The 14640-nt window shown below is 42.1% G+C and overlaps 1 protein-coding gene across 1 annotated transcript in view; it reads right to left on the bottom strand.

Annotated features, from left to right (window-relative positions):
- Positions 1 to 1236: 1236 nt before the first annotated feature.
- Positions 1237 to 14640, bottom strand: part of LEKR1 (leucine, glutamate and lysine rich 1) — a 209547-nt gene continuing 196143 nt past the window's right edge. Inside the window, exon 17 of the mRNA XM_036243655.1 lies at positions 1237 to 1650. Within this exon, the coding sequence (XP_036099548.1) occupies positions 1237 to 1650 (414 nt within the window). The remainder of the gene's footprint in view (positions 1651 to 14640) is intronic.

Genomic DNA, 14640 nt, shown 5'->3' with positions numbered 1-14640 from the left:
GAGTTTCGCCTGCCATATTTCACATGCCTTGTATCATTCTAACCTGGGAGTAAGAGCCTGAATGTCCAGGATGCAGTCAGATGAAGGATTTAAGTAAAGCCAGTACTGGAAGAAAAATACACTTCTACTAGAAGGAGGAAAAGAGAGATGAACACTAGATTAAGATAAAGAGTTGTGTTTTTAGAAATAAGTGAAGCCTGAAGCTTTAAGATAACAACATAGTTTGTCTGGGTTCTGTTTTTAATTTTTCACTCTAGAAATGGAAAAACATATTAACCAATTACCCATTTTCAGAGGTAATAAAACTGGAACCCCAAATTAGTGCTATGTGCCTCTACTAAACTGTCTTGAATTATTTCTCCTCTCAATGGCTTGAAAATACAAGTTCAAATCAAAACCTAACTCACAGTGCCAAAAAAACATCCAGTGTAGAAAATCTCTATAGAGTAATATTTTCATGGCCAGGTTTTCTGTTTTCTAAAATAATCTCTATAGTTTGAAAAGTAAACTACCTTTTCCTTGAACTGGAGTTGTTTGTCACTTTTTTAAAGGAGACCCTCAGCCTCACAGAAAAGAATGTCTTCCTAAAGGTTATTTACCATTGCTTCTGACCTAGCCTAAAAAGAAATTAAATTAATCAATTAGACTGTGAGGTGAAAAGAGATGATGATCACAATGATGATGGTGGTGATGATGGTGGTGACGAACTCGGTGAATATTTGAACTAAGCATTTTGGAATGTATCTAATTAAGGACTAAAGTACTTTTATTTTCTATTTGGAATACTAATTACATTTATTGAACCTATTCAGCTTAATAAACAAATGAAAAAACACCAATGGAACCACTACAATCTATCTTTTTGTGGAAATATCTCTGCCTTGTATCAGTGTTAAAAAAAAAAAGAAAATAGAAAAGATGCTAGGGGTGGAACATTTTACCTATGATCTCTGAAAGGGCACATTTGTGGAGCACATCTGAACATACGATCCGTAAATAGAGATACTGGCCCTCTGGAATCCCAACAATTTCATTATTTGTTGCAATTTCAAAGGCCTCTTGGAAAATGTGGCTTCCCGGTTTCCTAGCCTTTTCAAGTCCCTTGTTAAAAATATCTGCAGGCATGCATTCTTCATCTGGGGTTCTAATTTGATCTGTCATCCCCAGCTACAGTGAGTCTCCGGCGCTCTGGGAAAGACCGGGCGGCTGTGTGGATCTGCTCCTGACTGCGGTGAGTCACTGCTGATTCAGCCTCCTCCGCAGAAGGGCAGCCAGTCTTTGTCGGGTCTCATGCACTGAAGATGCCCGACCCCTGGGAGGATGTGGCTGCAGGAGAGTGGGCAAACCTGAGCTGCTGGCCCTCTTAGGCTGAGCTGAGGTTGGAAAGGGGCTGGGTTTTGACACTCCGTGCAGGCTGGGGATTTTGGTTCCCTTCTCAGTGCTCAGTCTTGCAGTGCTGCTCTCTCTCTGATTACTGCCTGTGACAGCAGAGGAGGTTAGGCTGCCCTGGCTGAGGAACCTCGGTGACAACGGGAAACTTCCACTGAGCTTCCTGAGCTCCAGGAGCTGTTCTCTGGCCTGACTCAGGGCCTCCGTCAGTTCAAAGCGTTCTTCACACTCTCTACGCACTGTTTCCTGAAGAAACGTGTTCTGAAATGAGAAAAAGGGAGGGGGAAGCATCCCTAGCTTTAGACAGTGTACCTATGGATAGTTCTTGGCAATACACACTGAGAACTGAACTCGAAACCAGAGGTCTGTGTTCTCTGACTATCTTTGTGCATACTCTACATGGAACAGAAAAGTAAAAAACGCAAATGATCTGTGAAGCTGGAAAGGACTTGAAGAGAACATTTTATTCAACCCTTGCAGTTTGCAGAAGAGGAACCAAGAGCCAGGGTTACTCAAATGGCAGTGGTGGGGCTGGGGCTGGAAGCCAGGACTCCTAAGACCTACTTCAGCGGCGTTTCAATTTTCTGTGCCTTGTGTCTTGGACACTCTGAGCTGCACATGTGATGTCTAATAGTTAATATCTGTAGTGTCATTAAATATGCTATTTTACAATGAAGGTATACTGTAATAATAAGACAAACAGATACAATTGTTGAATTTTAGGATAAAAAGAATAAAATATATCAGCTATAGCATTTAAACAATAAAAATCAGTTATTTTGTATGATGCCTTCTTAATAGAATTTAAATATATTGATCATGTGCTGTTCTGTAAGATATACGTCAAAACAAAGAACAACACTTCCTGCTTTCAACTCCACCCAGAAATCATTGATCAACTTACTAGAAGTTTTGTGGCTACAGTTCCCGCCCTCAAGAAGTTTGCAGCCTCATAAGTTTGAGCAGCGTTGCTTTTTGTGTCCCCAACACCATCTGGAGGCAAGTGTGGAAGCTTTGGGGTTCAAGTCAAGGAAGAGCTTTTTAATAGCTTGAGCTCTCCCGAGGATACTCTGAAGGGTTGAATCTCACTTGACTGGGATATATCAGAGCAAATGTAAGCTTCAAATGTGTGACAGGACTAGACATCATTAAAGGCCTCTTCAAATTATGAGACTTGATATTTCTAGCTGAAGAGTTACCCATCTTTCATCTAGGAAATTCATCAAAATTACTTCCAGGCCCATGGTAAGAATTAGGTCTTGGATCTGCCTAATGCCCTGATGTGTATGTCTGTAGATTGTCAAAAAAGAGTCTGGTCTGGCCAGTGTGGCTCAGAGGTTGAGCAATGACCCATGCACCAATAGGTCGTCAGTTTGATTCCCAGTCAGGGCACATGCCCAGGTTGTGGGCCGTGTCCCCAGTGGGGGGCATGCAGGAGGCAACCAATCGATGTTCTCTCTCATCAATGGTTCTCTCTCTCTCCCTCTCACTTCCTCTCTCTAAAATCAATAAAGGAAAAAAATTATTTTAAAAAGAGTCTGAAAAGTAACAACTCAAAGTGGTATCTAAATAAGTAAGCACAATTAAAATGATTGTGGCATGGGATTCTTTTATTAAAAATGAACTTCCATCAGGTTAGCTTGTTTGTAAAAACAGCCAAGACGTTCTCAAGTCTGACTCAGTGGAAAGTGTCCTCTTAAGGCTTCACTGACCAGTCTTCTGTCAGTGGAACTAAATAACAAAGCATCAAGGAAAGTAGCATCTTCCTGTATTTGAGTTTCCTGTGATTATGGTCAGAACTCCATTCAATTCCAAATTTGGTAGTCAATAGTGCAGAATGTGGAGCAGTTCCAGATTAACAGTTGCACTGTCATTTTCTATAAAATCAGCAGTGTGTCTGGGTCACACAAAGCCTCATCACTGACATATATTATTAATATACACATATGATTCATATAGCCACATATTTGTTTTTTTTTTAATCTTGAGGGTCAATCACTTGCTCCTAGTTAATTTCTTTCTATTCTTTTTTTTTTTTTTAAAGCAGGAGACCAAGGACTGTGTTAGCGGCTTTATCATCTGGTTCTCATTAACTCTACCTGAAATACTTGTTGAAGCAGCAAGGAAAGGAGGGCTAGAGAAGAAGATTAATAATGTGCTATATTGGGTGTCATCTCATTTCCTGCTCCCAACAACTATGTTTGACAAAGAAAGACACTGGAGCTTAGACTGAATTTGGAACTTGCTGAGAGTAACCCAGATCCAAGGGGGTGGGGCCCTGCCTGCTTCCAGAGACCTGCTTCCGGCCACCTATGCCTAAATTAATTGTGAAATTCTTATACCAAGCATGCAGGGTCCATTTTGTTCCAGGGACCCTAAAGCAATAAAAACAGTAAGACATTTAATTTGGTTTGGTCCACGTTTTCTAAACTTGATATAAACATTCTTTTAAAAGGAAAAAATATCAATGCATTATGTTTCCTGTCTACTAGTAGAGTAAGCTGCTGAAGTGTGAAGTGATTTACCAGTCATTCCATAAATTAATATAAAAATTTCCTTGATTAAGAAAGTTATGAGAAAGAGTTAATTTTATTTGACTGTATAAAGGAAGAAATGGATAGCAATTAACAATGAAATCAATACATTGGTGAGATGAATAATAGGTGCATTAACATGGAAGGACAAAGTGATGGGTGATGTGACGAAAAGAGCTCTCATTAAGTCCTGGCTGGTTTGGCTCAGCGGTTAGAGCGTCGGCCTGTGGTCCAGAGAGACCCAGGTTCAGTTTCCACTAAGGGCACGTACCTCAGTTGCAGTTTGTCCCCGGCCCTGGTTGGGTCGTGTGGGTGGCAACCACTCAATGTGTCCTTTTCACATCGATGTTTCTCTCGCTCTCTCTCCCTCTCACTCTATCTGATCAAAAAATGGAAATATGTCCTCGGGTGAGGATTAAAAAAAAAAAAAAAAGAGCTCTCATTAAAAGAAACATAAAATGCAATCCATTTACTAAAATTAAATTCAGATCTCAAAGGAAAGGAGTAGTACTCTACAGAAAACATCCATAAAGCAAATCACTTAAAAGCTATTTCAGGAAAGTGACATTCCACTAAAGGAGGAAGTAGAAGGGTGATATGAACCCAAAGATGTCCCCAAAGCAAGTATAATGAAAGCAAAGTGCCCGCCAACTCCAGGTTGAACATTGGAAGGGCTGATGACCATCTTGGTCTGGGGCCCACTACTCTGGAACTCATCCTTCTTCAAGGCTATTAGCTTCCAGAAAAAAGGATGAATTCTTTTTCTTCTCTTATGTCCCAAACTAGGAAGACCTCTGAACTGAAAGCAGGCTCTGAAGTTAGGACTTTTATTGTTGTCTGTTCTGCAGACGCTATGCAATCTCAGGTGAATCCTACAATATCTGCATGTCCTTAGCCACTATTATCTCCTCCTTTAAAATTGAGATTGTAATTCTGCATTGTGCAACAAGCAGTTCACATACTATCATTTATTCACTCATGGAGAAAAGTATGGAAACAGAATATACCAGGTTTAGTGTGTGTAACAGGGCATGACCACAGTACACGTGGATATGGCCAAAATCAGGAAGACACATTAATGGAAAATTCCATCATATGCGGAAAAGAATCATTCACTCGTGGTTAGGTTGCTTTCAGCAATTTAGGCAAAATGTCTTTTTCAGTTGTCTTTTTGGAAGGCTGTGTTGTTGCAGAATGTTAATGTGTGTTTTTATTTGAACAACATGGGAAAACGTATAAAACAGAATATGTTCAGTAAGCTTGAGAATCACGGGCAAACATGAGGATAATCAGTGAAGCCATAGCATTCTAAATGTTTTAGGCAAAGTTAGCATTGGCCACAGTCTAGTGTGGTAAAATGGTATCACTGGATTGCAACTACACTGAGTCGAGGTGAAAAGGGAGGCATGAACCAGGTGAAGAAGAGGCAGTGGGGTTTCCAGGCAGAGTGGGAGTGAGTGCAAATGCCTAGCAGTGCGAGAGGGAGAGGCACCTTTGGGGTGACACACAACTTAGAATGACTCAAGTACAGAGTGCACAGGGGAGGAGAGACCAGGACTGAGGCAGGGAGGAGTGAGCAGGGTCAGATAAAGGATGGCTTTGATAACATGCAAATACTGTACTAGAGTTTTAACTTAATTCTGAGGGCCGTTTGGAGACATTGAATGGTCGATTTTAAGAAGGGGGCTGGCATGGTCAAATGTAGATTACAGGAAGATCCCTTTGCCAGCTCTGTGGAAAATGGCCTAGCGTGGGGTAACATGGGAGAACAGGAGGCGAGCAGGAGGCCAAGGTTTTCATGGAGAAGGTTCCTACCCTGAGTGGCACTTGGTTAGGGGAGGGAGAACTAGTGTCCCTGGGTCCTTAAGCCTTGCTGATTGGTGGAGAGCATTATCTATACATATGTCTCCAACATTTTCAGATAAATGCCACTTTGAAAGGGCTTTAAAATATGGCTCAATTGTACTCCCACTGAGCAAGTAAATGTCAAAATAAAAATATAAATTGTTTCACCATCTGTTTGTAATTTTTAATACGGCCAATTTCTCTACTCTGCAATGTAAGGGTGGGTTATTTTTATGTTTGTTTTCATTTTTATTGTTAGAGACAGCTGGATGGCTTTCAGCAGTGGAAGAAGCAGACCAGGCTTTGCTGGGTAACTCGGTCATTCTAAAGGTGAGAATCCTATCTGTGACGGAAATCAGCTGGATTTGGCATAATCCGAGGGGAATGTGCTGGGAAAGCAAGTCCTCTGAGAAGAATAAGCACAGATGGGTGTCTCTGTGTTCTATTCCCGATGAGGTCTGAACCAGTCAGATTGCAGTTTCCACCAACCTAGACTAGATATACCTCAGGGTGAGTGGATGGTCAGGCAGCGGGGTGGGGAGCTGAGGTGAAAGGAAACCCTGTGGAAAAGGTGTGGGAACCAGAAACCTAAGTCAGAGTTAGCAAAGGATGTGCCCAAACTTCCATTTAAGGCTTCTGCTCAACTCATCTGATCAGCCCAAAACACTGCAGAAAACCAATGGAAATTGCCTTTGGTAAAGCAGGAATAAGAAGCTGAATAGGCCCTGGCCAGTTTGGCTGAGCGGTTAGAGCGTCGGCCTGCGGTCCGGAGAGACCCGGGTTTGGTTCCCGCTAAGGGCACGTACTTCGGTTGCAGTTTGTCCCCGGCCCTGGTTGGTCGTGCGGGTGGCAGCCACTCGATGTGTCCCTTCACGTCGATGTTTCTCTCTCTCTCCCTGCCTCTCTCTCCCTCCCACTCTATCTGTACAAAAAATGGAAAAAATATCCTCGGGTGAGGATTAAAAAAGAAAAAAAAAAGAAGCTGAATAGATTTCTAGGACAGGAGTATGAGTGTCAAGCAAGCTATTCTTGACATTGTATTTGTGTGCTTGCAAACATAATGAACACGGTGAAACAATGGCAGACACACCAGAACCGAAGTGGAAACCGTAATACTCCTGAGACCGATCTCTCTCAAGAGCAGATTTTCAAAATGGGGAGGAAGAGCCCATGAAGATGTAGTGTTCAGGATTTACTTTCCTGAGTCAATAATCTAACTTTCATTAAGATTTAATTAGTTCTAATGAGAAAGAACAAAAACAATTTCTCTATACGTTTTCTACTGTCCACTTTCTGGCATCCATACTCTGCGTCAGGGCTGACTGTCTCCAACACGCAAAGACAGTCTCGCCTGGATCCTGTCTCTGGCTGAAGACCTAGTCTGAGCCTCACTAAGGTGCCAAGGCTAAGGTTCTCAGGCGGTCAGTTCTACCATCCGCCCTGCTAGCTGACCCTAGGAATAGTTCCTGCCCTCTAAAAGCTTCCCTAATATCCCCTGCTCTCCATGGAGCCAGAGAGTAGAGGACCTCCGTTGACCCCTTTGCTCTTTGGAAGAGACTCAGATTCTAATTTTATTTGGTCACAAACTTGAGAACCATTCACTTGTTAATTACTAACTACTGCTTTGGTTCATCAGAAATGTATACCGTTTTCTCTACAGCAATTAAACATGCAAATGCAGTAAATGCACAATCTAAAACTAAGCAAATCCCTCCTGCAAAAAATCTATTTGTGTTTGCAACTGCCATGTACACCTTTAATTTATTCTTAGAGAGTGCGTAAATCCATCCTTGCCAGGTTAGTAAACTTCCCTAAATAAATGGGATTCCCTCTCTTTTTTTTAAAAAAATAGATTTCACATTTGGAAAATATTAAAAACCACCAAACAGTTTTAAAGTCATCCATGATCCCAAAATTTTAAAAAGGGTCTAAGAAGTGAAACCCCTGCCCGTCTCTTCCTACCTGACAGTGGTACCCACTGTTCATAGCTGGGGAAATTTTTCGTCCACATGGTCCTGTCATCTCTCTGTGTCTGTAACCCTACAGAGAAACATATGCACTCTTCTTTCTTGATTTTTAAACAAGAACAAAGCCAACATATCAAGAGATGGTCAGGGGAATCAACAAAAACAGCTCTTCTAAAGAGAGCAATACACATCTACAACTCATCAGCCACAATTCTGACATCCAACAAGTTCTGAAAAGAAAAATTTCTGTAACCCATAACACTTGGTACTAAAATCTGCCTGAACGGATAATCTTTATTTATTTCACTCAGCGGGACCACCCCTCTGCTTCACTGCAGAAATACTAATGTCACTGCCTGGGAGGGGCTGTCCTCGGTCTCTGTGGGTGTATGTGCCTTACTAGCTTTCTAAACTTCAATATAATTTGAATTCCAAAACCTATCTCAAACCAAAGTTCTTGTAGAAGGGATTGTGGCCCTGTGTAAGTTCCATGCTCCTTTAAGGTCCTCACTAGTATTCTCCTCCAGTTTTCTTCCTATCTGAGTGGATGTTCCTTCTCTGTCACCACGGCTGGCATCTCCTCCTCCCCCTGCCTCCAAGAGCTGGAATGCCTGCTCTCCACTCTCTTCTTTCTCTATTCTCTCATTCCCTGGGGGACCTCATCCAAGGCGACCTGTGGAAGTCTCTGGAATCAACATCTCTATCCGGCCTTCCCCCTGCCCATTCAACACCTAAATTCACATATTTAATAGGCATATTAACATGAACGTGTCCCAAATCAAACTCTTGATATTCCCCCCACTCGTGTTCCTTTACTAGTGTCTCCCGTTTCAGTAGATGGCACTGTGACTCACTCAGTTTCTGAGATTCCAAACTTCGGAGCTATCCTTGACTGCGCTTATGATTTTGCATCATCCAACCCATCAGCAATTTCTGTTGTCTCTGCCTTGAAAAATATATCCTGAATCTTGCCACTTCTTTTCCCCTTCACCACTATGACTGTCACAGATTTTCTAGACCCTTTCAAGAGTCCTGTATTAGGTCTCCCTACCTTCGTTTTACCACATCCACCCCCACCCAATCCATTTTCCTCATAGCAGTCAGTCTCTAAAAATAAGTTAGAACAGCCCTGGCCGGTTTGGCTCAGCGGTTAGAGCGTCCGCCTACGGTCCGGAGAGACCCGGGTTCGGTTCCCGCTAAGGGCATGTACCTCGGTTGCAGTTTGTCCCCGGCCCTGGTTGGTCGTGCGGGTGGCAGCCACTCGATGTGTCCCTTTCACATCGATGTTTCCCTCTCTCTCTCTTCCTCTCTCTCCCTCCTACTCTATCTGTACAAAAAATGGAAAAATGTCCTCGGATGAGGATTAAAAAAAAAAAATAATAAAAAATAAGTTAGAACATGTCACTCCCTTATTCAAAATTCCCAAGTGGCATTTTATCACACTTAGAAAACAACCCAAAATCCTTACTGCAGCTACAAGGCCTCCTCAGGACTTGACGCCTCCAGCCTTGCTTTCTACCTCTGTCCTTCCTGCTCACTAAGCTCCAGCAAGGCTTGCTGATGTTTCCACGGTTTCTCCAAGCTTCCCAGGATGTTCTTCCCACGTGGCTTTTGCACTTCCTATTCCCTCTGCCTGGAATGTTCTTTTCCTCACTTCAATTCTGCTTGAATATTATCATCACACCCTGTAACACAGCACCTTTCCTTCAAAAACTATCTGTTTACCCTGCTTTACTCTCCTTGCTAGCATCTACCTGAAAAATAAAACTGTTTACATGTTAAATGAATGGCAAACACATGGGATGGGCGCATAGATGTATAACTAAGTTTGTCTCTGGGATTTTGGGGGTTCATGAAGGAACTACCCTTTTATTCAGATCTGAAGAATGAATAGAAGTGTGCCAGGCATCTGTTATTAAAGTTGAAGCCAGAATCTGCCTTGTCTTTAATCTTTTATTTCTCATAGTCTTAAAAAGATCTCAAGGTTTGTAGTTTGTTTTACTTCAACTTTCCTGATTTTTCTTCTTTAATCTTGCTCTTTATCCTTTTCTTTGCCACCCTCTCTATCAGGTCCTTTTTATAATTTACTCCTTTCCGTTATTTTAAATTATTTTTAAATTTTAAAATAAGAAAGTACACATAGTTAAAAATTAAAATAATACTATCAAATTATCATGAACAAAGAGCACTCCTTCACACTTCAAGTCCTGCCTCCCAGAAACTGCCATTTTCAGGTTTTTAAGTTGATACTTTTCCCAGTATTCCTAAACAACATCATGACACAGCTATCTCATGGTTTTTCAATGTTGAAGTCATCACCTACCGACTTCATAGAATGGAAGACAAGGATTTAGCTTCCTATAGCAATACCCAACAGATGTTTCTCCTCCACCATGAGATGTTTCTCCTGCCCCATTGTATTTCTATCACAATTTTTACTTAAACATATATCCTTCTTTGTATGTTTATAGTACATAAATATTATGCACACCTGAGCCATGTAGTGTACTATGATTACATTTCCTTTCTTGCTCAGTTTCCTTGCAGAGCTCATTATTGTCTCATTATTTATCTGCTTAGTTTTCTAGATGTTGATTACTAATTTTTCACCAAACCCGCTGACAAAAGTGTGAATATCCTCTCTATATGTCTGAGCACTCCATCTAATCTATCAGTTTCTCTTTGTTCCTGGAGACACACTTCTAAAAACCCTCCATTCTCCGCTGAACCCTGCCTGGCTGTTCTCTACATCTGCTGCACTGCTGTAATCCTTGGATTTCTTCCTGCCATGGGCCTGGGGCTTCCCTCCACCTCTCTCCTGAGTTGGAACTCACTTCCTGCTTCCCATCTCTTCTCCTTGCTCAGTTCACTCCCTCACTGTGGAGTCACATCCTCTAACAGCTTACTGAGTAAGGCTGCAAGAGAAGTATCATTTTTGAGAACATTAATGTCTAAAAATATCCCCACTGGACCCTTGCACTTGATTGATCATTTGGCAGGATACAGAATTCAAGGTTGCAAATAATTTCTCCTCAAATTTGGAAGCCATTATCATCTAGTTTCTACTAGAATTCTGATGCCATTTTGATTGCTGATCCTCTTAAGTGACCGTGACTATTTCTTTTTGTTTGTTTGTTTCAGGAAGGTTTTAAATGATTACATTTGTCCTTAAGGTAGTGACATTTTATGATGAAGCACTTAAGTGTGTTTGCTTTGCTACCCATTATGCTGGGTGGGCCCTTTCAATACAGAACTGCATGTCCCTCTGTACTTGGAAATATTCTTGAATTAGTTCCTGAACAGTTTCCTCCCTTCTATTTTCTGTTCTCTCCTGGAACTCCCGTTAGCGGGGTATTACAGAGCCTGGCTTGATTCTCTAATTTTATTTTCTTCTCTTCAGCTCCTTGCTGTTTCAACTGCTTTCTGGGAGACTTCTTCATCTTTTGAACTTTTGCTTCAGCTCTTATATTTTAATACTCATGTCTATTCTTTTTCACAGCCTCCTGTTCATGTTTCATTTATGCAATGTTTTCTCTCTAAGGATATTAATTATGCTCTTTTTTGAAGTTCATGTTTGCTTCCCATATTGTTTTTCTTTCATCTACATTTTTTATCTTTCTTGTTGAAAGTATTACAGACACCATATAGGTTTGCATCTGTTTTCTCTAAGTTCTTTTTTTCTTATTTGTTTGATCCTAGTTTCCATCTTTCATATTAGAGGTGCTCCTAAAATGTTTGATGATCCTTACTTTTTTTGAGTTTAAAAATGAGTCTCCAAAATGTTACCGGAAGCTCTGAATGCATACGTAAGGGCTTATGGACTACCATACTTCTCAGTGCATAGACTGGACAGGGTTATAGCCATTTCATGGGCAGACCCAAACTGTTAGTGTCCATAATTCTTTTCTTTTGAGCCAGCTCATTTCTCCAGAGGGGGCTCCTCCAGTTTCCTGGCTATTGATATACAAGACTGGTTACGTGTTCTGGGAAGTGCGCGGGTGAAGTGATTGGAAGGTCTCACCCTTTAATGTACATGCTTTCACTCTAGCCTCGTTCTACACTCTGCTGCTGTGTAGCCTTAGGTCCAAAGCCTCTTGTATTCAGTTTTCCTAGAGTTGCAAATCTTTTTGTTAACTGCCAGGACAGTGGGTACAGGCAGCTTGGGGTTTAGGGAGGGCATCTGAGCATCTAGCTGCTCCTTTTACAATAATTCAAACAGTCCTGTTTTCAAATCCTCTCTTCTCTCCCTCTGTCAGAGGTATCTGGTGTCTAATTCCTGGGCCGTTCCAGTGTCATGGTGCATAATTGGGTTTGCTCCTTTTAGGATTTCACCTCATTTCCCCACTCCCTAGAGGCATTAGGTTTCAATGTCCTGCACTCTGCTAATTGCCTGTCACCCATACTTTGCTTTCCATTTTCCAAAATTTAGTTGGTATCTTTTCCATCTGGTGTCAACTCCTCTCTTATTTTCTTTACCTTCTAAATTTATTCACTTTTTATTAATTTACTGTCGTCAGTGGTGTGTTGGGATGAAGAGGAGATAAACATATGTATTCAATTCTCCATGTTTATTTAACAAAAGCATTCCTTTCTACTTTTTAACATCTATCATCTTCATTAGATGGCTACAGGAACTAGAAGAATTTAAAATTTCTGCCCCTTTGTTTTCTTTATCTATAGTCTTAAGACAACAAAATTGTACTGGTTTCCCTTTGGTTGTTATACATGAACTGGTTTTTGTTTGTGTGTGTGTGTTTAGTTTCTTTTATTTACCACATTCTTTTTCTGGATCACCACAAGGCCCATAAGAGCGGGGCCACCCTGTCTTGCCAGGACTCACATGAGCCAGTAGGAAGAAAAACGGCCGTGAAAAGCATGTGCTCTATTTGAACCTGGTTCTAAATGAAATGTCCTATTCTCTAACACATTATGTTTCCCTCTTCTTGTTTTTTTTTTAACGTGGCAATTTTTTATGTGTGTGTCTGCTCTCTCTGAGGACTCTTCAGGGCCCCCTTTCACATTTACAGCCCCCATACAGCTTTACTTCCCATTTTCTCTCTTCTATTGACCTGTGCCTTGTGTGGCTGCACCTTCCTGACCCTCGTTTCTGCGGCTGCTCTCCCATCATCCCTGCTCCGCGCAGGAATGCCCATTCTGCCCTCGAGAGCCTGGGCTTTCCTCCCACCCTTGAGAACTTTCCTCATACAACGAAAACAAAGTCCACCCATTCTCTGGCCTCTTGAACGTGAGCAGGACTTTCCTCTCCTTAATTAGCTTTCTTATTAGACCATTACTTTATCTTGATTCTGATGGGAATTTGTTCTCCACTTAAATGTGGCTTTTCTTCTCCAGAACCTAAGAAATTTCAAGTGTCCGGAATGCAAGGCCAAAATAGTAGTGCTTTTCACTTTACGTGCTGCAACCTCTATTCTTTCTGGCTCATAACTCCTATCACTTTTATTGGCTCATTTCCTATTTTTACAAGAAATTCTGGACTTTGGCATGCTTAATCAGAGAAGCAGCCTTAATTATTTACTCTTACTGTTCAGTTATAATTATTTAACTTCTAATGGAAAATCTAGCCTGCTCTCCCCTCTCCTCGCCCCAGTAAAAGGAAATCTGCCCCCTGGCATGTCCTTAGATAACTTTCCCTGTGGGATGATCCCTCTCTACTCCCCAGTAATGATCCATAATCATTTCTATACCATCTTGGCATCCTGCGTCTTTCAAAAGTCTGCTTTATGAAAAACAAAACTTCATCTCTAAGTGCCTTCCTTTTACAACTGATGAGCAGGAACAGCTCCAAACGCAGCTCCTTTTGTCTGGAAGTGACATTCACTCTTCCCCGTTAGCTGTCTCTTGCTGAAACTGCTCCAGAGCCCCCGAGACTGGCAGCCCTACAGTAGCCCCGTATCCCTGCCCTCCTGCTGTTCACACTCGTGTGCAATCCCTTCACTGGGACTGTGGGCTGGGCTTACTGACACACGTGCTATGAGAAGAAGCAATGGGATGTCGCTTCTGAGATCAGATGACAAAAGGACGACGGCTTCCGCCTCGGGCACCCCCTCTGCCATGCTCCCGTTCCTGCTCACTCGCCTCTCTGTGGGGAGGTCCGTGTTGTGAGGAACTGAGGGAGGCCTCTGACCCGAAGCCAGGTACCGAGGCTCTAGGCCCAGGAGCCCACAAGGAAGTCAGCCCTGCTCACAAACACAAAGTGAGCCTGGAAGCCCGGCCCCGCCAGCTGAGCTTTTGGATGAGACTACAGCCTCTGACAGCCTGACACCAACTTCACGAGAGGCCTTGGGCCAGGGGCACCCGGCTAAGCCACATCCAGATCCCTGACCCACAGAGATTATGAGATAAGTGTTTGTTGTTTGAAGCCACTGAATTTGAGGATAATTTATTGTGCAACAAAGGAAAACTAATGTAGGACCTTAGGGCCAATTTTTTAGCTTCAGTCTATACTTTTTATATCATAGATTTCTATTTAGGTCATTCTTTCTTCTTGATGTCAACTTAATTACTCATATAAAACTTTCTTTAAATTCCTCTCTGAGAGCGGTTGTCAGTCTTGGTCATAACGACATATCTAGTGCCCAGCACAGGGCCTGGCACCTGGATGGATGCTCAATATAGATTTTCTGAATTTGACCCATCTGTCTTTTTCTACTTTATAAGTTTATAACTTACTCCTCCCTTTCCACATTGCCATTTCTTTTTTTAAGGGTTAGAATGATTTAAGAGTTAGAAAACCTGCTGGTCTAGTTGCCTTGACCTTCCCCTCCTTTAACCTGCTGTTCTTCCCGCAGCTTTAACGCTGCTGCCTCATTTGAAGCAAAACTGCATCGCCTGCCCCTTGGCAGGTTTCTCCAGCAGAGCTGAGCCACGTGGCCCCCTCTCCCCTC

Source organism: Molossus molossus, unplaced genomic scaffold (genome assembly GCF_014108415.1).
Source record: "Molossus molossus isolate mMolMol1 unplaced genomic scaffold, mMolMol1.p scaffold_m16_p_5, whole genome shotgun sequence".
NCBI classification, from domain to species: domain Eukaryota; kingdom Metazoa; phylum Chordata; class Mammalia; order Chiroptera; family Molossidae; genus Molossus; species Molossus molossus.
This window is presented reverse-complemented; position numbering and strand designations above follow the sequence as displayed.